Source organism: Cuculus canorus, chromosome 34 (assembly GCF_017976375.1).
Source record: "Cuculus canorus isolate bCucCan1 chromosome 34, bCucCan1.pri, whole genome shotgun sequence".
In the NCBI taxonomy this organism is placed as follows: Eukaryota; Metazoa; Chordata; class Aves; order Cuculiformes; family Cuculidae; genus Cuculus; species Cuculus canorus.
This window is the reverse complement of record NC_071434.1, coordinates 370,216-395,040: the sequence shown is the minus strand read 5'-3', so window position 1 is coordinate 395,040 and position 24,825 is coordinate 370,216. Positions and strand designations below refer to the sequence as shown.

General features: G+C 62.2%; 1 protein-coding gene across 1 annotated transcript; it reads right to left on the bottom strand.

Annotated features, from left to right (window-relative positions):
• Nucleotides 1-1,367: 1,367 nt before the first annotated feature.
• SIPA1 (signal-induced proliferation-associated 1) lies at nt 1,368-23,565 on the bottom strand. The gene is made up of 9 exons (XM_054052452.1): nt 22,803-23,565; nt 20,142-20,263; nt 18,419-18,574; nt 12,916-13,090; nt 10,245-10,348; nt 8,124-8,281; nt 5,199-5,754; nt 1,534-1,805; nt 1,368-1,374 (listed from the first exon to the last, which is right to left on the bottom strand). The coding sequence occupies exons 1-9, from the start codon at nt 23,533-23,535 to the stop codon at nt 1,368-1,370; spliced, it is 2,283 nt and encodes a 760-aa protein (XP_053908427.1). The 5' UTR covers nt 23,536-23,565.
• Between the last annotated feature and the right edge of the window lie 1,260 nt (nt 23,566-24,825).

The following is a 24,825-nucleotide window of genomic DNA, read 5'->3' as shown; positions in this document are numbered from 1 at the left end:
AAAAGCCCCCCAGAGAGACCCCCAATAGACCCCCAAGAGACCCCCCAAGAGACCCCCAAGAGCCCCAGAGACCCCCCCAGAGACCCCCAAGAGACCCCCAGAGACCCCCAAGAGACCCCCGAGAGATCCCCAGAGACCCCCAAGAGACCCCCAAAGAGACCCCCAAGAGACCCCCCAAGAGACCCCCAAGAGACCCCAAAGAGACCCCCAAGAGACCCCCCCAGAGACCCCCAAAGAGACCCCCAAAGAGACCCCAAAGAGACCCCCCAAGAGAACCCCCAGAGACCCCCCCAGAGACCCCCATCACCCCATTGTCCCCCAATTCCCCATTACCCCCATTGCCCCCCATTGCCCCCCATCTCCCCATTGCCCCCATCCTCCCCATCACCCCCAAACCCCCCACTCCCCCCACACCCCCCCAATCCACACATTGCCCCCTAAGTCCCCCATTGCCCCCCATCTCCCCATTACCCCCTAAGCCCCCCATTGCCCCCATCTCCCCATTGCCCCCCATCTCCCCATTGCCCCCCATTGCCCCCCATCTCCCCATTGCCCCCCATCACCCCCCAATCCCCCCACTGCCCTCCAATCCCCCCAAGTCCCCCAAGCCCCCCATTGCCCCCCAATCCCCCCCACTGCCCCCCATTACCTCCTGGGGCGCCCATGGCGGTCGGGGGGCAGCAGGGTGAGGGGCACCTACCCCCCCATTACCCCCCATCTCCCCATCACCCCCATTGCCCCCCATTGCCCCCCAATCCCCCCATTGCCCCCCATTGCCCCCCATTACCCCCCACTGCCCCCCATTACCTCCTGGGGCGGCCGTGGCGGTCGGGGGGCAGCAGGGTGAGGGGCACCTACCCCCCCCTTGCCCCCCATCTCCCCATTGCCCCCCATTGCCCCCCATCTCCCCATTACCCCCTAAGCCCCCCATTGCCCCCCATCTCCCCATTACCCCCTAAGCCCCCCATTGCCCCCCATCTCCCCATTACCCCCTAAGCCCCCCATTGCCCCCCATTGCCCCCCATCTCCCCATTACCCCCTAAGCCCCCCATTGCCCCCCATCTCCCCATTGCCCCCCATTGCCCCCCATTACCTCCTGGGGCGCCCGTGGCGGTCGGGGGGCAGCAGGGTGAGGGGCACCTACCCCCCCATTGCCCCCATCTCCCCATCTCCCCATCACCCCCCAATCCCCCCATTGCCCCCCATTGCCCCCCATCTCCCCATCACCCCCCAATCCCCCCAATCCCCCCATACCTCCTGGGGCGGCCGTGGCGGTCGGGGGGCAGCAGGGTGAGGGGCACCTACCCCCCCATTGCCCCCCATCTCCCCATTACCCCCATTGCCCCCCAATCCCCCACTGCCCCCCGTTACCTCCTGGGGCGCCCGTGGCGGTCGGGGGGCAGCAGGGTGAGGGGCACCTACCCCCCATTACCCCCCAATCCCCCCATCGCCCCCCATCTCCCCACTGCCCCCCAATCCCCCCATTGCCCCCCAAGTCCCCCAAGTCCCCCAATCCCCCCAATCCCCCCATACCTCCTGGGGCGCCCATGGCGGTCGGGGGGCAGCAGGGTGAGGGGCACCTTGGGGCGCCGCAGCAGCGCCCGCAGCCGCCGGGGGCTGAGGGTGGGCAGCGGGCGGTGGGCGACGCGCAGCAGGCGGCACCCGGGGCGCAGTCCCGCCACTTCGGCGAAGGAGAAGCGCGTGACCTCCGTCACCACCCCCCCGGCGCCCACCCGGAACCCCAACGTCCCCCCGGCGCCCCTCGGCAGCGCCAGCGCCCGCGCCTCGCACCCACGGGTCACCGCCTGCGACAGGGAGGGAGGGAAGGGGTTAATGGGCTCCGAGACCCATTGGGACCCATTGGGACCCATAGAGACCCACTGAGACCCACTGAGACCCATAGAGACCCATAGAGCCCCATAGAACCCCATTGAGCCCCATAGAGGTCCATATAGCCCCATATGAGCCCCCGGGTCACCGCCTGCGGGGAGGGAGAGAAGGGGTTAATGGGCTCCGAGACCCATTGGGACCCATTGGGACCCATTGAACCCCACTGAACCCCATATGAGCCCCCAGGTCACGGCCTGTGGGGAGGGACGGAAGGGGTTAATGGGCTCCGAGACCCATTGGGACCCATAGAGACCCACTGAGACCCATAGAGACCCACTGAGCTCCATAGAGACCCATAGAACCCCATTGAACCCCACTGAACCCCATATGAGCCCCCGGGTCACCGCCTGCAGGGAGGGAGAGAAGGGGTTAATGGGCTCCGAGACCCATAGAGACCCATAGAAACCCATAGAACCCCATAGAGACCCATAGAGACCCATAGGAGCCCCCGGGTCACCGCCTGCGACAGGGAGGGACGGAAGGGGTTAATGGGCTCCGAGACCCATTGGGACCCATTGGGACCCATAGAGACCCACTGAGACCCATTGAACCCCATTGAACCCCACTGAACCCCATAGAACCCTATTGAGCCCCATAGAGGTCCATATAGCCCCATATGAGCCCCCGGGTCACCGCCTGCGGGGAGGGAGGGAAGGGGTTAATGGGCTCTGAGACCCATTGGGACCCATTGGGACCCATAGAGACCCATTGAACCCCATAGAGACCCATAGAACCCCATTGAACCCCATTGAGCCCCATAGAGGCCCATAGAACCCCACTGAACCCCATTGAACCCCACTGAACCCCATATGAGCCCCCGGGTCACCGCCTGCGGAGAGGGAGGGAGGGAAGGGGTTAATGGGCCCTGAGACACATAGCGACCCATAGAGACCCATTGAACCCCATAGAGACCCACTGGGACCCATAGAGACCCATAGAGACCCATAGGAGCCCCCGGGTCACCGCCTGCGACAGGGAGGGACGGAAGGGGTTAATGGGCTCCGAGACCCATTGGGACCCATTGGGACCCATAGAGACCCATTGAACCCCATAGAGACCCATTGAACCCCACTGAACCCCAAATGAGCCCCCGGGTCACCGCCTGCAGGGAGGGAGGGAAGGGGTTAATGGGCTCTGAGCCCCATTGGGACCCATTGGGACCCATAGAGACCCACTGAGACCCATAGAGACCCACTGAGCCCCATAGAGACCCATAGAACCCCATTGAACCCCACTGAACCCCATATGAGCCCCCGGGTCACCGCCTGCAGGGAGGGAGAGAAGGGGTTAATGGGCTCTGAGCCCCACTGAACCCCATTGGGACCCATAGAGACCCATAGAACCCCACTGAACCCCATAGAGCCCCATTGGGCCCCACTGAGCCCCACTGAGCCCCATTGGGCCCCATAGAACCCCACTGAACCCCACTGAGCCCCATAGAGACCCACAGAGCCCCATAGAGCCCCATAGAGCCCCATAGAACCCCACTGAGCCCCACAGAGCCCCACAGAGCCCCCACATCACCGCCTGCAGGGAGAGAGTTGCCCCATTGCCCCCCATCAGCCCCCATCACCCCATAACCCCATCTCCCCCCATCGCCCCATAACCCCAACTCCCCTCATCTCCCCCCATCACCCCATAACCTCATCTCCCCCATCACCCCCCATCACCCCATCACCACATCACCCCATCACCCCCATCACCCCATTTTCCCCCATAACCCCCCATGACCCCCCATCACCCCATAACCCCATCTCCCCCATCACCCCCCATTGCCCCATCTCCCCCCATCACCCCATCTCCCCCTGCCCCCCATCTCCCCACATTGCCCCATAACCCCATAACCCCCCATCACCCCCCATAACCCCATCACCCCCATCGCCCCATAACCCCCCATCTCCCTCCTGCCCCCCATGTCCCCCCGTGACCCCCCTGCCCCCCATCTCCCCCATAACCCCCCATTGCCCCATAACCCCATCTCCCCCATCACCCCCCATCACCCCATAACTTCATCTCCCCCCATCGCCCCATAACCCCCCATCTCCTCCCTGCCCCCCAAGTCCCCCTGTGACCCCCCTGCCCCCCATGTCCCCCCATCTCCCCCATTACCCCATAACCCCATCTCCCCCCATCTCCCCCCATCACCCCATCTCCCCCCATCACCCCATCACCCCCCATCACCCCATAACCCCATAACCCCCCATCTCCCCATAACCCCATCACCCCATAACCCCATCACCCCATCACCCCCCCATCACCCCATTTTCCCCCATAACCCCCCATGTCCCCCCATCACCCTATAACCCCCCATTACCCCATAACCCCATCTCCCCCCATCTCCCCCCATCGCCCCATAACCCCATAACCCCATCTCCCCCATAACCTCATAACCCCCCATTGCCCCATCACCCCATAACCCCCCATCACCCCATAACCCCATCTCCCCCCATCTCCCCCCATCACCCCATAACCCCATCTCCCCCATCTCCCCCATCACCCCCCATCACCCCATAACCCCCCATCACCCCATCACCCCATTTTCCCCCATAACCCCCCATGTCCCCCCATCACCCCATAACCCCATCTCCCCATAACCCCCCATCACCCCATAACCCCATCACCCCCATCACCCCATAACCTCATCTCCCCCTACTGCCCCATAACCTCATCACCTCCCATCACCCCATAACCCCATCTCCCCCCATAACCCCATCACCCCCCATCTCCCCCATCTCCCCCCATCACCCCATAACCCCATCTCCCCATAACCCCCCATCTCCCTCCATTGCCCCATAACCCCCCATCACCCCATAACCCCCTGTTGCCCCATCTCCCCCCATCACCCCATAACCCCCCATCACCCCATAACCCCATCTCCCCACATCTCCCCATAACCCCATCACCCCATAACCCCATCTCCCCCCATCTCCCCCCATCACCCCATAACCCCATCGCCCCCCATCTCCCCCCATCACCCCATCTCCCCACATCACCCCCATAACCCCATCTCCCCATCTCCCCCCATCTCCCTCCATCACCCCATAACCCCATCTCCCCACATCGCCCCATAACCCCCCCATCACCCCATAACCCCTCATCACCCCCCATCACCCCATAACCCCATAACCCCCCATCACCTCCCATCGCCCCATAACCTCATAACCCCATCTCCCCCCATCACCCCATAGCCCCATCTCCCCATAACCCCCCATCTCCCTCCATTGCCCCATAACCCCCCATCACCCCATTTTCCCCCATGTCCCCCCATCACCCCATCTCCCCCCATCTCCCCCCCGTCCCCCCCTGACCTGCAGCCGCTCCACCACCCCGGCAGCGTCTCGGCCGTGGGGCAGCCGCAGCTCCAAGGCCTCTCCTGCCCCATAGAAGATTTCGAGGCGCCCTTCGGCGGCGAACGCCCACCCCAGGACGTCTCGAGAGGCGCAGTTGAACCGTACCCCAACTTTGGGGGTCACCACCACCACCCTTTCGGCCGCCACCCCCAGCAGGCACCCCACTTCTCGCCCTCCTCGCGTGGCACGCGCCCCCCAAACCAAAGCTCCGGGGGTGGTCACGATCGGGGGGGTCTTAGGGGTGGGTTGGTGCCCCCCAAGTCGCCGGCGGCCCCCCAAAGCGGGGAGGCGGCGATGTGGGGTGCAGAGGGGGGCGCGGGCGAGGTGGCGGAGGTATTGGTGTCGCGTGCGGGCGGCCATGGCGGCCAAGCGGCCTCCGAGCGCCGCCGCGTTCTCCCCGTTGATGGCTTTGGCCAAAAGGAAATCGCGTAACCCCGAACCCCCCAAAAAACAACGGCCGGAGGGAAGCGGGGGGCCGAAAAGTGGGGTGTCCTCGGGGCGCATCACCGCCACGCTGCGAAGAGAGGAGGGGGGGGGGAGGTTAGGGGGGGGGCACAAAGGGACCCCAAAAGGGACCCCAAAAGGGATGGGGGAGACCCCAAAGGGATGGGGAGACCCAAAGGGACCCCAAAAGGGACCCCAAAAGGGATGGAGGGGACCGAAAGGGACCCCAAAAGGGACCCCAAAAGGGATGGAGGGGACCGAAAGGGATGGGGAGATCCCAAAGAGACCCCAAAAGGGATGTGGGGACCCATAGAGACCTCAAAGGGACCCCAAAAGGGATTGGGGGGACCAAAGGGATGGAGAGACCTCAAAGGGACCCCAAAAGGGATGGGGGGGACTGAAAGGGATGGGGAGACCCCAAAGGGACCCCAAAAGGGATTGGGGGACCCAAAGGGATGGGGGAGACCCCAAAGGGACCCCAAAGAGACCCCAAAGGGACCCCAAAAGGGATGGGGGGACCCAAAGGGATGGGGGGACCCAAATGGACCCCAAAAGGGATGAGAGGACCCAAAGAGACCCCAAAGGAGCCCCAAAGGGACCCCAAAGGGACTCCAAAGGGACCCCAAAAGGGATGAGAGGACCCAAAGGAACCCCAAAGGGACCCCAAAAGGGATGAGAAGACCCAAAGGAACCCCAAAGGAACCCCAAAGGGACCCCAAAAGGGATGAGAAGACCCAAAGAGACCCCAAAGGAACCCCAAAGGGACCCCAAAGGGACCCCAAAAGGGATGAGAGGACCCAAAGAGACCCCAAAGGAACCCCAAAAGGGATTGGGGGGACCCAAAGGGATGGGAGGGACCCCAAAGGGACCCCAAAAGGGATGGGGGGGACTGAAAGGATGGAGAGACCCCAAAGAGACCCCAAAGGGAACCCAAAAGGGACCCCAAAAGGGATTGGGGTGACCAAAGGGATGGGGGAGACCCAAAAGGGACCCTAAAAGGGACCCCAAAAGGGATGGGGGGGACCCAAAGGGACCCCAAAAGGGATGGGGGAACCAAAGGGATGGAGAGACCCCCAAAGAGACCCCAAAGGGACCCCAAAAGGGATGGGGGAACCGAAAGAGATGGGGGGGACCCAAAGGGACCCCAAAAGGGATGGGGAGGGGACTGAAAGGGATGAGGGGACCCAAAGGGATGGGAGAGACCCCAAAGAGACCCCAAAAGGACCTCAAAAGAAATGGGGGACCCAAAGGGATGGGGGAGACCCAAAAGGGACCCCAAAAGGGATGGGGGAGACCCAAAGAGACCCCAAAGGAACCCCAAAAGGGATTGGGGGGACCCAAAAGGATCCCAAAGAGACCCCAAAAGGGATGGATGAGACCCCAAAGGGACCCCAAAAGGGATGAGAAGACCCAAAAGAACCCCAAAGGAACCCCAAAGTGATCCCGAAAGGGATGAGAGGACCAAAAGGAACCCCAAAGGGACCCCAAAGGGACCCCAAAGGGACTCCAAAAGGGATGAGAGGACCCAAAGAGACCCCAAAGGAACCCCAAAAGGGATTGGGGGGACCCAAAGGAACCCCAAAGGAACCCCAAAGGGACCCCAAAAGGGATGAGAGGACCCAAAGAGACCCCAAAGGAACCCCAAAGGGACCCCAAAAGGGATGAGAGGACCCAAAGAGACCCCAAAGGAACCCCAAAGGGACCCCAAAAGGGATGAGAGGACCCAAGGGAACCCCAAAGGAACCCCAAAAGGGATGAGAGGACCCAAAGGAACCCCAAAAGGGATGAGAGGACCCAAAGAGACCCCAAAGGGACCCCAAAAGGGATTGGGGGAACCCAAAAGGATCCCAAAGAGACCCCAAAAGGGATGAGAGGACCCAAAGAGACCCCAAAGGAACCCCAAAAGGGATTAGGGGGACCCAAAAGGATCCCAAAGAGACCCCAAAAGGGATGGATGAGACCCCAAAGGGACCCCAAAAGGGATGAGAGGACCCCAAAAGGGATGAGAAGACCCAAAGGAACCCCAAAGGGACCCCAAAGGGACTCCAAAAGGGATGAGAGGACCCAAAGGGACCCCAAAGGGACCCCAAAAAGGGATGAGAAGACCCCAAGGAGACTGCAAAGGGACCCCAAAGGACCCCAAAAAGGGATGGGGAGACCCCAAGGAGACCGCAAAGGGACCCCAAAAGGGATTGGGGGGACCCAAAGGAACCCCAAAGTGACCCCAAAAGGGATGAGAAGACCCAAAGAGACCCCAAAAGGGACTGGGGGTGACCCAAAAGGACCCCAAAAAAGGGATGGGGGTACCCCAAAGGATAAGAAGGACCCCCAGGAATGAGAAACGCAACCGCAGGACCCCCCGAAACGAGACCTGTAGGCGGCTTTGGGGGCCCCCCCCCCCTTAGGATTTTTTGGGGGCCCCCCCCTTGCCCCCCAAACCTGTAGTGGGTGTGGGGGGAGCAGGGGTGGTGCACCCGGACGACGATGAAGATGTGTTGGAAGTGGGAGCGCAGCGCGCGGGGGGAGAAGGGCTTCGCCCCCGGTTCTTGGAAGACGATGGTGACGATGTCGTTGCCGATGTGGCGCTTCCGCAGCAGCTGAGAAAGAGAAAAGGGGGTTCAGCACCCCAAAAAAATGACCTCAGGGACACCCCAAAACCCTTAGGAGACCTCAGAGCATCGTTGGAATCCCTCCAAGGGGTCACAAATCCATCCCTGAGAGCACTCCGGAACGCCCCAAAACTCATCAGATTACTCCCTCAGAGCCACCCCCCAAGATTTGGGGGTCCCAGGAGCACCCCAAAAACCATGAGACACTCCCAGACTCCCCCAAAATCTTGGGGGTCCCAGGAGCACCCCAAAAAACCATGAGATATCCCTTCTCTCCCAATCCCCTCTCCAGGACGCCCCCAAAACCGTGGGACCCCCAGGAGCACCCCAAAAACCATGAGACCCCCCAGGCCCCCCCAAAACCCTGAGACCCCCAGGAGCACCCCAAAAAACCATGAGATACCCCTTCCCCCCCAATCCCCTCTCCAGGACCCCCCCAAAACCCTGGGAGCCCCAGGAGCACCCCAAAAACCATGAGACACCCTCAGACCCCCCCAAAACCCTGGGACCCCCAGGAGCACCCCAAAAACCATGAGACACCCTCAGACCCCCCCAAAACCCTGAGACCCCCAGGAGCACCCCAAAAACCATGAGATATCCCTTCCCTCCCAAATCCCTTCCCCAGGGCCCCCCCAAAACCCTGGGAGCCCCAGGAGCACCCCCAAAAAAACATGAGACTCCCCCAGACCCCCCAAACCTTGGGACCCCCAGGAGCACCCCCAAACCCATGAGACCCCCCCAAAACCCTGGGACCCCCAGGAGCACCCCAAAACCCTGAGACCCCCCAGGAGCACCCCCAAACCTATGAGACCCCCCCAGACCCCCCCAAAACCCTGGGACCCCCAGGAGCACCCCAAAAACCATGAGACACCCCCAGACCCCCCCAAAACCTTGGGACCCCCAGGAGCACCCCCAAACCTATGAGACCCCCCCCAGACAATTGGGGTTCCCCCAAAAACCATGAGACCCCCAGGAGCCCCCCAATATCCCCCCCAGACCCCCCTTTTTTTCCCCCCACCTGTTGGGGGTTCCGGGGGGTGAAGGGCAGCAAAGGGGGGGACCCCAATATCCCCCCCAGCCCCCCCTTTTTGCCCCCCTCATCTCTTGGGGGTTCCGGGGGGTGAAGGGCAGCAAAGGGGGGGGACCCCAATATCCCCTCACCTGTTGGGGGTTCCGGGGGGTGAAGGGCAGCAAAGGTGGGGGGGGGGACCCCAATATCCCCTCACCTGTTGGGGGTTCCGGGGGGTGAAGGGCAGCAAAGGTGGGGGGGGGGACCCCAATATCCCCTCACCTGTTGGGGGTTCCGGGGGGTGAAGGGCAGCAAAGGGGGGGGGGGGGACCCCAATATCCCCTCACCTGTTGGGGGTTCCGGGGGGTGAAGGGCAGCAAAGGGGAGGGGGGACCCCAATATCCCCTCACCTGTTGGGGGTTCCGGGGGGACCCCAATATCCCCTCACCTGTTGGGGGTTCCGGGGGGTGAAGGGCAGCAAAGGGGGGGGGGGACCCCAATATCCCCTCACCTGTTGGGGGTTCCGGGGGGACCCCAATATCCCCTCACCTGTTGGGGGTTCCAGGGGGTGAAGGGCAGCAAAGAGGGGGGGGGGACCCCAATATCCCCTCACCTGTTGGGGGTTCCGGGGGGTGAAGGGCAGCAAAGGGGGGGGGGGACCCCAATATCCCCACACCTGTTGGGGGTTCCGGGGGGTGAAGGGCAGCAAAGGGGGGGACCCCAATATCCCCTCACCTGTTGGGGGTTCCGGGGGGACCCCAATATCCCCTCACCTGTTGGGGGTTCCGGGGGGTGAAGGGCAGCAAAGGGGGGGGGGGGACACCCCAATATCCCCTCACCTGTTGGGGGTTCCGGGGGGACCCCAATATCCCCTCACCTGTTGGGGGTTCCGGGGGGTGAAGGGCAGCAAAGGGGGGGGGGGGGACCCCAATATCCCCTCACCTGTTGGGGGTTCCGGGGGGTGAAGGGCAGCATAGTGCTGACGTGGAACATCACTTCGTAGCCATGGTAGGTGGTGTAGAGGGAGTGCGTCCCCGTGGTGTCGGCTGGGGGGGGGGGGGGGGTTCAGCCTGCACCCCAAAACTGCCACGCAACCCCCATAGCCCCCCATAGCCCCCCATAGCCCCCCGTGTGCCCCTAAACCCCCCCAAATCCCCTCGTGTCCTCCCGTGTCCCTCTGTCCCAATGTCCTTCTGTCCCCATGAGTCAGTTTGGGGGGGGCTCAGCCTGAACCCCCAAACTGATACCCCCTCCCCATATCCCCCCACGTCCCCCCACGTCCCCCCCATATCCCCCCACGTCCCCCCACGTCCCCCCATGTCCCCTGTACCCCCAATGTCCCCTATGTCCCCCTATACCCCCCCGTCCCTATATCCTCCCTATACCCCCCATATATCCCCTATATCCCCCCTATATCCCCCTATACCCCCCTATACCCCCTATATCCCCCCTATACCCCCCTATATCCCCCCTATATCCCCCTATACCCCCCTATACCCCCTATATCCCCCCTATACCCCCCTATATCCCCCCTATATCCCCCCCTATACCCCCTATATCCCCTATAGATCCCCTATAGACCCCCTATACCCCCCTATATCCCCCCTATGCCCCCTATATCCCCCCTATATCCCCTATAGATCCCCTATATCCCCCCCTATATCCCCTATAGATCCCCTATAGATCCCCTATAGATCACCGCGGGTGTCGAGTTGGGCGCGGTATATCCTCTATACCCCCCTATATCCCCCCTATACCCCCCTATATCCCCTATATACCCCCCTATACCCCTATAGATCCCCTATAGATCCCCTCGTTGCTCACTGCAGGTGTCGAGTTGGGCGCAGTATATCCCCCTATATCCCCCCTATACCCCCCCTATACCCCCTATACCCCTATAGACCCCCCATAGATCCCCTATAGACCCCCTATAGATCCCCTATAGATCACCGCGGGTGTCGAGTTGGGCGCGGTATATCCCCTATATCCCCCCTATACCCCCTATCCCCCCCTATACCCCCTATATCCCCTATAGATCCCCTATACCCCCCCGTACCCCCTGTTGCTCACCGCGGGTGTCGAGTTGGGCGCGGTATATCCCCCTATATCCCCTATATACCCCCTATATCCCCCCCTATACCCCCCTATACCCCTATAGATCCCCTATAGACCCCCTATAGACCCGCTATAGATCCCCTATATCCCATATACCCCCTATAGATCCCCTATAGACCCCCTATAGATCCCCCCGGTGCTCACCGCGGGTGTCGAGTTGGGCGCGGTATATCCCCCTATATCCCCCCTATATCCCCCCTATATCCCCCCTATATCCCCCCTATACCCCCCCTATATCCCCTATAGATCCCCTATAGACCCCCTATAGGTCCCCTATAGATCACCGCGGGTGTCGAGTTGGGCGCGGTATATCCCCTATACCCCCCCTATACCCCCCTATACCCCCCCTATATCCCCTATAGATCCCCTATAGACCCCCTATAGATCCCCTATAGATCACCGCGGGTGTCGAGTTGGGCGCGGTATATCCCCTATACCCCCCCTATACCCCCCTATACCCCCCTATATCCCCCTATACCCCCTATAGATCCCCTATATCCCCTATGGATCCCCTATAGACCCCCCCATTGCTCACCGCGGGTGTCGAGTTGGGCGCGGTATATCCCCTATATCCCCCCCTATATCCCCTATAGATCCCCTATAGACCCCCTATCCCCCCCATATCCCCTATAGATCCCCTATAGATCCCCTATAGACCCCCTATGGATCCCCTATAGATCACCGCGGGTGTCGAGTTGGGCGCGGTATATCCCCTATACCCCCCTATACCCCCCCTATACCCCCCTATACCCCCCCCTATACCCCCCTATATCCCCTATAGACCCCCTATAGATCCCCTATGGACCCCCTATGGATCCCCTATAGATCACCGCGGGTGTCGAGTTGGGCGCGGTATATCCCCTATATCCCCCCTATATCCCCCTATACCCCCCTATATCCCCCCTATACCCCCCTATATCCCCTATAGACCCCCTATAGATCCCCTATAGACCCCCTATGGATCCCCTATAGATCACCGCGGGTGTCGAGTTGGGCGCGGTATATCCCCTATACCCCCCTATATCCCCCTATACCCCCCTATACCCCCCCTATACCCCCTATATCCCCTATATATCCCCTATAGATCCCCTATAGACCCCCTATAGATCTCCTATAGATCACCGCGGGTGTTGAGTTGGGCGCGGTATATCCCCTATACCCCCCTATACCCCCCCTATACCCCCCTATACCCCCCCTATATCCCCTATAGACCCCCTATAGATCCCCTATAGATCACCGCGGGTGTCGAGTTGGGCACGGTATATCCCCTATACCCCCCTATACCCCCCCTATACCCCCCTATATCCCCCCTATACCCCCCTATATCCCCTATAGACCCCCTATGGATCCCCTATAGATCACCGCGGGTGTCGAGTTGGGCGCGGTATATCCCCTATACCCCCCTATATCCCCCTATACCCCCCTATACCCCCCCTATATCCCCTATAGATCCCCTATAGACCCCCTATAGACCCCCTATGGATCCCCTATAGATCACCGCGGGTGTCGAGTTGGGCGCGGTAGTGGCGGAAGCCGCGCAGGCGCACGCGGGTGCCGAGGAGCGCCAGGAACTGCGCGAAGGCGGGTCCGGCGCTTTCGTTGTTGTACATCTCCTCCTCGGAGCTCTGCCCCCCCCGGCAGTACAGCACCCCCACCTTGCGCTGACGGCTCACCTGCACGAGGATTGCACGGGGATTGCACGAGGATTGCACGAGGAGCGCACGAGGAGCGCACGAGGAGCGCACGAGGAGCGCACGACGGCGATCACGAGGGCTTTGGGCCTCACACGGGGACCTCAGACCTTCATATGAGGACCTCAAACCTTCATATGGGGACCTCAGACCTCACACTTGACCTCAAACCTTGCACCAGGGCTCGCACGAGGGCTCACGTGGGGTCACACGAGGGTTTGAGCCTCACGTGGGGACCTCGGACCTTCATATGGGGACCTCAGACCTTCATATGAGGACCTCAAACCTTCATATGGGGACCTCAGACCTCACACTTGACCTCAAACCTCGCACCAGGGCTCGCACGAGGGCTCACGTGGGCTCGCACGAGGGTTTGAACCTCACATGGGGACCTCAGATCTTCATATGGGGACCTCGGACCTTCATATGGGGACCTCAGACCTCACACTTGACCTCAAACCTCGCACCAGGGCTCGCACGAGGGCTCACGTGGGCTCACACGAGGGTTTGAACCTCACACGGGGACCTCAGACCTTCATATGAGGACCTCGGACCTTCATATGAGGACCTCGGACCTTCAAACGGGGACCTCAGACCTCACACTTGACCTCAAACCTCGCACCAGGGCTTGCACGAGGGCTCACGTGGGCTTGCACGAGGGTTTGAACTTCGCATGGGGACCTCAGACCTTCATATGAGGACCTCAGACCTTCATATGGGGACCTCAGACCTTCATATGGGGACCTTGGACCCTCATATGGGGACCTCGGACCTCACACTTGACCTCAAACCTCGCACCAGGGTTCGCACGAGGGCTCACGTGGGCTCACACGAGGGTTTGAACCTCACATGGGGACCTCAGACCTTCATATGAGGACCTCGGACCTTCATACGAGGACCTCGGACCTTCATATGGGGACCTCGGACCTTCATACGAGGACCTCGGACCTTCATATGAGGACCTCGGACCTTCATATGGGGACCTCGGACCTTCATATGAGGACCTCAAACCTTCATATGGGGACCTCAGACCTTCATATGAGGACCTCAGACCTTCATATGGGGACCTCGGACCTTCATATGGGGACCTCAGACCTTCATATGGGGACCTCGGACCTTCATATGAGGACCTCAGACCTTCATATGAGGACCTCGGACCTTCATATGGGGATCTCAGACCTTCATATGAGGACCTCAGACCTTCATATGGGGACCTCGGACCTTCATATGGGGACCTCAGACCTTCATACGAGGACCTCGGACCTTCATATGAGGACCTCGGACCTTCATATGGGGACCTCAGACCTTCATATGGGGACCTCGGACCTTCATATGGGGACCTCAGACCTTCATATGAGGACCTCGGACCTTCATATGGGGACCTCGGACCTTCATATGAGGACCTCAAACCTTCATATGGGGACCTCAGACCTTCATATGAGGACCTCAGACCTTCATATGGGGACCTCGGACCTTCATATGGGGACCTCGGACCTTCATATGAGGACCTCGGACCTTCATATGGGGACCTCAGACCTTCATATGGGGACCTCGGACCTTCATATGAGGACCTCGGACCTTCATATGGGGACCTCAGACCTTCATATGGGGACCTCGGACCTTCATATGGGGACCTCAGACCTTCATATGAGGACCTCGGACCTTCATATGGGGACCTCAGACCTTCATATGAGGACCTCGGACCTTCATATGGGGATCTCAGACCTTCATATGAGGACCTCAGACCTTCATATGGGGACCTCGGACCTTCATATGGGGACCTCGGACCTTCATATGGGGACCTCGGACCTTCATATGAGGACCTTGGACCTTCATATGGGGACCTCGGACCTTCATATGAGGACCTCAAACCTTCATATGGGGACCTCGGACCTTCATATGGGGACCTCGGACCTTCATATGAGGACCTCAGACCTTCATATGGGGACCTCGGACCTTCATATGGGGACCTCAGACCTTCATATGAGGACCTCGGACCTTCATATGGGGACCTCAGACCTTCATATGAGGACCTCGGACCTTCATATGGGGACCTCAGACCTTCATATGAGGACCTCGGACCTTCATATGAGGACCTCAGACCTTCATATGGGGACCTCAGACCTTCATATGGGGATCTCAGACCTCACACTTGACCTCAAACCTCGCACCAGGGCTCGCACGAGGGCTCACGTGGGCTCGCACGAGGGTTTGAACCTCACACGGGGACCTCAGACCTTCATATGGGGACCTCAGACCTTCATATGAGGACCTCGGACCTTCATATGGGGACCTCAGACCTTCATATGGGGACCTCAGACCTCACACTTGACCTCAAACCTCGCACGAGGGCTTGCACGAGGGCTCACACGGGGTCACACGAGGGTTTGAGCCTCACACGGGGACCTCAGACCTTCATATGGGGACCTCGGACCTTCATACGGGGACCTCAGACCTCACACTTGACCTCAAACCTCGCACCAGGGCTCGCACGAGGGCTCACGTGGGCTCACACGAGGGTTCGAACCTCATATGGGGGCCTCAGACCTTCATATGGGGACCTCGGACCTTCATATGGGGACCTCAGACCTCACACTTGACCTCAAACCTTGCACGAGGGCTCGCACGAGGGCTCACGTGGGGTCACACGAGGGTTTGAACCTCACAAGGGGACCTCAGACCTTCATATGAGGACCTCAGACCCTCATATGGGGGTCTCAAACCTCACACCAGGGCTCACACGAGGGCGTGAACTTTGCACGGGGCTCGCGCCTTCCCCTGGGGTCACTCTCCTCCTCGTGCAAACCCCCTCCTCCTCGTGCAAACCCCCTCCTCTTCATGCAAACCCCCTCCCCTCGTGCAAAACTCCCTCCCCTCGTGCAAACCCTTTTCCTCGTGCAAAACCCCCTCCCCTTGTGCAAACCCCCTCCCCTCGTGCAAACCCCCTCCCCTCGTGCAAACCCCCTTTTCCTCATGCAAACCCCCTCCTCCTCATGCAAACCCCCTCCCCTCGTGCAAAACTCCCTCCCCTCGTGCAAACCCCCTCCTCCTCGTGCAAACCCCCTCCTCCTCGTGCAAACCCCCTTTTCCTCGTGCAAACCCCCTCCTCTTCATGCAAACCCCCTCCTCCTCGTGCAAACCCCCTTTTCCTTGTGCAAACCCCCTCTCCTCGTGCAAAGCCCTCGTGCAAACCCCCTCCTCCTCGTGCAAACCCCCTTTTCCTCGTGCAAACCCCCTCCTCCTCGTGCAAACCCCCTTTTCCTCGTGCAAACCCCCTCTCCTCGTGCAAACCCCCTCCTCCTCGTGCAAACCCCCTCTCCTCGTGCAAACCCCCTCCTCCTCATACAAACCCCCTCCTCTTCATGCAAACCCCCTCCCCTCGTGCAAAACCCCCTCCTCCTCGTGCAAACCCCCTCCTCTTCATGCAAACCCCCTCCTCCTCGTGCAAACCCCCTCCTCCTCGTGCCAACCCCCTCCTCCTCGTGCAAACCCCCTTTTCCTCGTGTAAACCCCCTTTTCCTCGTGCAAACCCCCTCCTCTTCATGCAAACCCCCTCCTCCTCGTGCAAACCCCCTCCTCCTCGTGCAAACCCCCTTTTCCTCGTGTAAACCCCCTCCTCCTCGTGCAAACCCCCTCCTCTTCATGCAAACCCCCTCCCCTCGTGCAAAACCCCCTCCTCCTCGTGCAAACCCCCTCCTCCTCGTGCAAACCCCCTCCTCTTTGTGCAAACCCCCTCCTCCTCGTGCAAACCCCCTCCTCCTCGTGCAAACCCCCTCCTCTTTGTGCAAACCCCCTTTTCCTCGTGCAAACCCCCTCCTCTTCATGCAAACCCCCTCCCCTCATGCAAACCCCCTCCTCCTCGTGCAAACCCCCTCCTCCTCGTGCAAACCCCCTCCCCTCGTGCAAACCCCCTTTTCCTCGTGCAAACCCCCTCCCCTCGTGCAAACCCCCCCTCTCCTCGTGCAAACCCCCTCCTCTTCATGCAAACCCCCTCCCCTCGTGCAAACCCCCTCCCCTCATGCAAACCCCCTCCTCTTCATACAAACCCCCTCCCCTCGTGCAAACCCCCTTTTCCTCGTGCAAACCCCCTCCCCTCGTGCAAACCCCCCCTCTCCTCGTGCAAACCCCCTCCTCTTCATGCAAACCCCCTCCTCCTCGTGCAAACCCCCTCCTCTCATGCAAACCTCCTCCCCTCGTGCAAAACCCCTTTTCCTCGTGCAAACCCCCTTTTCCTCGTGCAAACCCCCTCTCCTCGTGCAAAGCCCTCGTGCAAACCCCCTCCTCCTCGTGCAAACCCCCTCCTCCTCGTGCAAACCCCCTCCCCTCGTGCAAAACCCCTCCTCCTCGTGCAAACCCCCTCTCCTCGTGCAAAACCCCTCCTCCTCGTGCAAACCCCCTCCTCTTCATATAAACCCCCTTTTCCTCGTGCAAACCCCCTCTCCTCGTGCAAACCCCCTCTCCTCGTGCAAAACCCCTCCTCCTCGTGCAAACCCCCTCCTCCTCATCCAAACCCCCTTTTCCTCGTGCAAACCCCCTTTTCCTCGTGCAAACCCCCTCTCCTCGTGCAAAGCCCTCGTGCAAACCCCCTCCTCCTCGTGCAAACCCCCTCCCCTCATGTAAAACCCCCTCCTCTTTGTGCAAACCCCCTCCTCTTCATGCAAACCCCCTCCTCCTCGTGCAAACCCCCTCCCCTCGTGCAAACCCCCTTTTCCTCGTGTAAACCCCCTCCTCCTCGTGCAAACCCCCTCCTCCTCGTGCAAACCCCCTTTTTCTCGTGCAAACCCCCTTTTCCTCGTGTAAACCCCCTCCTCCTCGTGCAAACCCCCTCCTCTTCATGCAAACCCCCTCTCCTCGTGCAAACCCCCTCCTCCTCGTGCAAACCCCCTCCTCCTCGTGCAAACCCCCTTTTCCTCGTGCAAACCCCCTCCTCTTCATGCAAACCCCCTCCTCCTCGTGCAAACCCCCTTTTCCTTGTGCAAACCCCCTCTCCTCGTGCAAAGCCCTCGTGCAAACCCCCTCCTCCTCGTGCAAACCCCCTCCTCTTCATGCAAACCCCCTCCTCCTCGTGCAAACCCCCTTTTCCTCGTGCAAACCCCCTCCTCTTCATGCAAACCCCCTCCTCTTCATGCAAACCCCCTCCCCTCGTGCAAACCCCCTTTTCCTCGTGCAAACCCCCTCCTCTTCATGCAAACCCCCTCCTCTTCATGCAAACCCCCTCCCCTCGTGCAAACCCCCTCCTCCTCGTGCAAACCCCCTCCCCCTCGTGCAAAGCCCTCGTGCAAAGCCTCGTGCGAGCGCTGGTGCACTCACGGCCTGCTCGTCGAGGGTGAGCAGCGTGCGGTGGAGGGCGGGCGAGGGTCCCGCGAGGCGCAGCCCCCGCAGCCCCCGCAGCCGCGGCAGCGCCGCCTCCAACAGCTTCTTGGGGGGCAGCGCCTCCTCCAGCACCGAACCCCGAAGGGTGCGCAGCTGCGGGGGGGGGGGGGAAAAAAGGGGGGGGTTGGGAGGGGGGAACACCCCCACCCGGGGCACCCCCCGGGCACCCCCAGATGCTTCCCAGCACCCACAAACCACCACATATTCCCCCCGGGCACCCCCAAACCACCACCATCCCCCCCCCCCGGGCACCCCCAGATGCTTCCCAGCACCCCCAAACCCCCACATCCCCCCCCAGATCCCTCAGCACCCCCACATCCCCCCCCCCGGGCACCCCCAGATGCTTCCCAGCACCCCCAAACCACCACATCCCCCCCCAGCCCCCCCTTTCAGCACCCCCAGATCCCCCCCCGGCATCCCCAGAGCCCCACATTTCACCCCCCCCCACCACCAGCACCCCCAGAGCCCCCCAACACCCCCAGTTCCCCCCAAGTCTCTCCAGCTCCCAAACCCCCTGACACCCCCAGACCCCCCCAGATTCCCTGACCCCCCCCCGAACCCTTGAACCCCCCTGACTCCCCCTGACACCCCCAGACCCCTTGGACCCCCCCCGACCCCCCCTGACCCCTCCCAGACCCCTTGAACCCCCCAAACAACGCCTGACCCCCCCCAGCCCCCCCCCGACACCCCCTGACCCCCCCGATTCACAGACCCCCCCCCAGACCCCCCAAACACGCCCTGATCCCCCCAGAACCCCCTGAACCCCCTTGACCCCCCCCCAGCCCCCCCAATGTCCCCTGACTCCCCCAGATCACCCTGACCCCCCCAGACCCCTTGAACCCCCCTGAGTCCCCCAGATCCCCTGAACCCCCCCAGACCCCCCAAACCCCCCCCTGACTCCCCCAGACCCCTTGAACCCCCCTGACCCCCCCGGACCCCCCCAGATCCTCTGAACCCCTCAATCCCCCAAACCCCCCCTTGACCCCCCCAATCCCCCCAGACCCCTTGAACCCCCCTGACCCCCCCAGCCCCCCCAGCATCCCCCGACCCCCCAGACTCCCCTGACCCCCCCAGATTCCCTGACCCCCCCAGACCCCTTGAACCCCCCCTGACCCCCCGGATCCCCCCAGCCCCCCCTGACACCCCGACCCCCCCAGATCCTCTGAACCCCTCAATCCCCCAAACCCCCTCTGACCCCCCCCCAGCCCCCCCCCAACTCCCCTGACCACCCCCATACCCCTTGAACGCCCCGACCCCCCCCAGATCCCCCCAGACCCCTTGAACCCCCCTGAGTCCCCCAGATCCTCTGACCCCCCCGGACCCTCCCAGATTCCCTGACCCCCCCAGACCCCTTGAACCCCCCTGACTCCCCCCAGATCCCCTGAACCCCCCTGACCCCCCCAGACCCCTTGAACCCCCCTGACACCCCCTGACACCCCCGATCCCCTGACCCCCCCAGACCCCCCAAACCCCCCCAGACCCCCCCAGACCCCTTGAACCCCCCTGAGTCCCCCAGATCCTCTGAACCCCCCAATCCCCCCTGACCCCTTGAACCCCCCCGACCCCCCCGGACCCCTTGAACCCCCCTGACCCCCCCTTGACCCCCCCCCCGACCCCCCCAGACCCCTTGAACCCCCCCAGCCCCCCCTGCCCCCCCCACCTGGCGGGTGCGCACGATGATGCGGTGCAGGATTTGGGGTTGGGGTCCCCCCTTCTCCTCTCGCCGCAGCGACACAGCCACGGGGCCGAGCTCAGCGTCCTCCCCCACCAAGTTCTGGTGCTCTGGGGGGGCCAAAAAGGGGGGGTCAGGAACCCCACAGACACCCCTAGACCCACACAGACACCCCCCGACCCACACAGACCCCCCCTGACCCCCACATTGCCCCATAGACCCCATAGACACCCCCAGTTGTGTCCCCTCCCCCACGAAGTTCTGGTGCTCTGGGGGGGCCAAAAGGGGGGGTCAGGAACCCCACAGACACCCCAGACCCACACAGACCCCCCTGACCCACACAGACCCCCCTGACCCACACAGACCCCCCCTGACCCCCACATTGCCCCATAGAACCCATAGAGACCACATAGAGACCCCATAGACACCCCCAGTTGTGCGTCCTCCCCCCAGTGATTCGGGGGTGGGGGGGCCAAAAAGGGGGGGGTCAGGAACCCCAGAGACCCCCCCATAACTCACTCTGTACCCCCCATACCCCCCTGTACACCCCCATAACCCACTCTGTACCCCCCATACCCCCCTGTACACCCCCATAACCCACTCTGTACCCCCCATATCCCCCTGTACCCCCCCATAACTCACTCTGTACCCCCCATACCCCCCTGTACCCCCCCATAACTCACTCTGTACCCCCCATACCCCCCTGTACCCCCCCCATAACTCACTCTGTACCCCCCATACCCCCCTGTACACCCCCATAACCCACTCTGTACCCCCCATACCCACCCGTACCCCCCCATAACTCACTCTGTACCCCCCATAACTCACTCTGTACCCCCATACCCCCCTGTACACCCCCATAACCCACTCTGTACCCCCCATAACCCCCTGTACCCCCCCATAACTCACTCTGCACCCCCCATACCCCCCTGTACACCCCCATAACTCACTCTGTACCCCCCATACCCCCCTGTACACCCCCATAACTCACTCTGTACCCCCCATACCCCCCCGTACCCCCCCATAACTCACTCTGTACCCCCATACCCCCCTGTACACCCCCATAACTCACTCTGTACCCCCCGTACCCCCCTGTACACCCCCATAACCCACTCTGTACCCCCCATACCCCCCTGTACCCCCCCATAACTCACTCTGTACCCCCCCATACCCCCCTGTACCCCCCCATAACTCACTCTGTACCCCCCATATCCCCCTATACCCCCCCATAACCCCCTCTAACCCCCCCATACCCCCCCGTACACCCCCATAACTCACTCTGCACCCCCTGTACCCCCTCCATAACCCACTCTGTACCCCCCATACCCCCCTCTACCCCCCCATAACTCACTCTGTACCCCCCATACCCCCCTGTACACCCCCATAACCCCCTCTAACCCCCCCATACCCCCCTGTACCCCCCCATAACTCACTCTGTACCCCCCATAACCCCCTGTACACCCCCATAACTCACTCTGCACCCCCTGTACCCCCCCATAACCCACTCTGTACCCCCCATACCCCCCTGTACACCCCCATAACCCACTCTGTACCCCCCATATCCCCCTGTACCCCCCCATAACCCCCTCTAACCCCCCCATATCCCCCTGTACCCCCCCATAACCCCCTCTAACCCCCCCATACCCCCCTGTACACCCCCATAACTCACTCTGTACCCCCCATAACCCACTCTGTACCCCCCATACCCCCCCGTACCCCCCCATAACTCACTCTGTACCCCCAATACCCCCCTGTACCCCCCCATAACCCACTCTGTACCCCCCATACCCCCCTGTACACCCCCATAACTCACTCTGTACCCCCCATACCCCCCCGTACCCCCCCATAACCCACTCTAACCCCCCCATACCCCCCTGTACCCCCCCATAACTCACTCTGTACCCCCATACCCCCCTGTACCCCCCCATAACTCACTCTGTACCCCCCATACCCCCCTGTACCCCCCATAACTCACTCTGTACCCCCCATACCCCCCTGTACCCCCCCATAACTCACTCTGTACCCCCCATAACCTCCCTGTACCCCCCATAACTCACTCTGCACCCCCTGTACCCCCCCATAACCCACTCTGTACCCCCCATACCCCCCTGTACACCCCCATAACTCACTCTGTACCCCCCATACCCCCCGTACACCCCCATAACTCACTCTGCACCCCCTGTACCCCCCCATAACCCACTCTGTACCCCCCATAGCCCCCCGTACACCCCCATAACTCACTCTGCACCCCCTGTACCCCCCCATAACCCACTCTGTACCCCCCATACCCCCCTGTACCCCCCCATAACTCACTCTGTACCCCCCCATACCCCCCTGTACCCCCCCATAACTCACTCTGTACCCCCCATACCCCCCTGTACCCCCCCATAACTCACTCTGTACCCCCCCATACCCCCCTGTACCCCCCCATAACCCCCTCTAACCCCCCCCATACCCCCCTGTACACCCCCATAACTCACTCTGTACCCCCCATAACCCCCCCATAACCCACTCTGTACCCCCCATACCCCCCTCTACCCCCCCATAACTCACTCTGTACCCCCCATACCCCCCTCTACCCCCCCATTCCCCACTCTGTACCCCCCATACCCCCCTGTACCCCCCATACCCCCCCCCGGTGCCCCCCACCTTTGCCATAGAAGAACTTTCGGTAGTAATAAGCGCCGTCGTCGCTGTACTCGATGGGGTATGGGGGGCGCCCCCCAATTTGGGGCTCCTCCAGCACCGCCACAGCCGCGTTGGGGAGGTATCCGGGTCCGGGGGGGCCATGGGGGACCCCCTCCCCAAGTTCTGCTTCCATCTCCCCCCCAGTCTCGCAGCAGAATCGGGGGCAGCTCAGCACCAGCGCTTCGGGATCGGGGGGGGGACCCCCAAAAGTTTCGGGGGGCTCTAAATGAGCGGCCGAAGCCCCCGAAGTGGGTCCGGGGGGGTCCGGGAGGGGCTCAGTGGGGTCAAAGAGGATACTCTGAACATCGTAATGAGCAAAGTGGGGGCTCCAGAGGGGGCGCGGAAAGAAATCGGGGTCCCCCCCTTCTCCTTCCTCCTCCTTTTCATCCCGGGCCCCCCCATTCCCCCCGAGCCCCAACAGCACAAAGGGGTCTCGGAATCGGGGGGAGCCCCTGGGGTTGCCCCCCACTTCCTCGTGGCTGTGGGTTCGGGCGCGGTGTGAGACCCCCCCACCTCCTGGGGGTCCCCCCAAAACCGCTTCGCTGCTGCTGCTGCGGTGTAGGGCAGGGGTCCCCCCAAACCCGGGGGAGGGAGGAGGAGAAGGGGGGACCCCCCCAGCCCCGGCTGAGGGAGAAAGGGGGGGTCGAGAGGAGGGGCCCCGCATCTTGCGGAGGAAGAGGTCGTCGGACTGCATGGCCCCCCCCGGGACACCCCAAAACTCTCTGAGAACCCCAGGACACCCCCACCCCCCCCCAAAACCCCCCAGAGACCTCCCTGGTACCCCTAAGACCCCCCCCGAGACCCCTTGGGACCCCTTTGTGCCCCCCCTGAACCCCCAGGGAACCCCCCCAGGACCCTTTGAGACCCCCCCAAATTCTCAGAGACCCCCAAAACCCTCAGAGAACCCCTCAGGACCTTTTGAGATCCCCCCCAAAACCCTCAAAGACCCTCTGGACCCCCCCCCAAACTCTCAGAGACCCCCAAAACCCTCAGAGAACCCCTCAGGACCTTTTGAGATCCCCCCCAAAACCCTCAAAGACTCTCTGGACCCCCCCCAAACCCTCAGGGACCCCCAAAACCGTCAGAGAATCCCCCCCAAACCCTCAGGGACCCCCAAAACCCTCAGAGAACCCCCCCCAAAACCCTCAGGGACCCCCAAAACCCTCAGAGAAACCCCCCCCAAACCCCTCAGGGACCCCCCCTGAGGCCTTTGGAACTCCCCGACCCCCCCCAAAAGCTCTCAGACACCCCAGAACCCTCCTGAGACCCCACTTTATCTTCCCCCCCCCCCCCTTTAGCAGAGACCCCAACCCCTTCGATTTATGAATGGGACCGTGGGAACGGCCCCCGCGCTCCGATTGGCTACGAGGGAATGGAGGCTCCGCCCCTTTTTCCCACGCTCCGCCCCCTCCCCCCGGCCCAGGTTGAGGTCAATGGCGGTGACACAGTCCGAGGGGGGGGGGAGGTTGGGGGGGGCTCCGTTAGCGGCACCTGGGGGGGGGACAGGGGGTCAGGATGGGGGGGTCAGTGAGGGGAGGGGCACCCCTCAACCTCCCCCCATTGTCACCCCCAAAACCCACAGCGGCCCCCCCAAATACGGCTTTTTGGGGGTTATGGGGGGGGTTTGGGGGGGCTCTGGGGGATGGAGGGGGGGTTATGGGGGGGTTTGGGGGGGGCTCTGGGGGATGGAGGGGGGTTATGGGGGGGTTTGGGGGGGGTCTGGGGGATGGAGGGGGGGTTATGGGGGGGGTTTGGGGGGGCTATGGGGGATGGAGGGGGGTTATGGGGGGGTTTGGGGGGGCTCTGGGGGATGGAGGGGGGGTTATGGGGTGGGCTATGGGGGATGGAGGGGGGTTATGGGGGGGTTCGGGGGGGCTCTGGGGGATGGAGGGGGGTTTGGGGGGGCTCTGGGGGTTATGGGGGGGTTATGGGGGGGTTTGGGGGGGCTCTGGGGGATGGAGGGGGGGTTATGGGGGGGTTTGGG

Excerpts from the sequence above, each read along its gene's own strand:
- SIPA1 (XM_054052452.1), bottom strand. The coding sequence starts at position 23,535 with ATGCAGTCCGACGACCTCTTCCTCCGCAAGATGCGGGGCCCCTCCTCT. Across the intron at positions 20,264-22,802 it reads AAAGTTCTTCTATGGCAAAG|AGCACCAGAACTTGGTGGGG; the intron begins GTGGGGGGCACC and ends TGGCCCCCCCAG. Across the intron at positions 18,575-20,141 it reads TCATCGTGCGCACCCGCCAG|CTGCGCACCCTTCGGGGTTC; the intron begins GTGGGGGGGGCA and ends CCCCCCCCGCAG.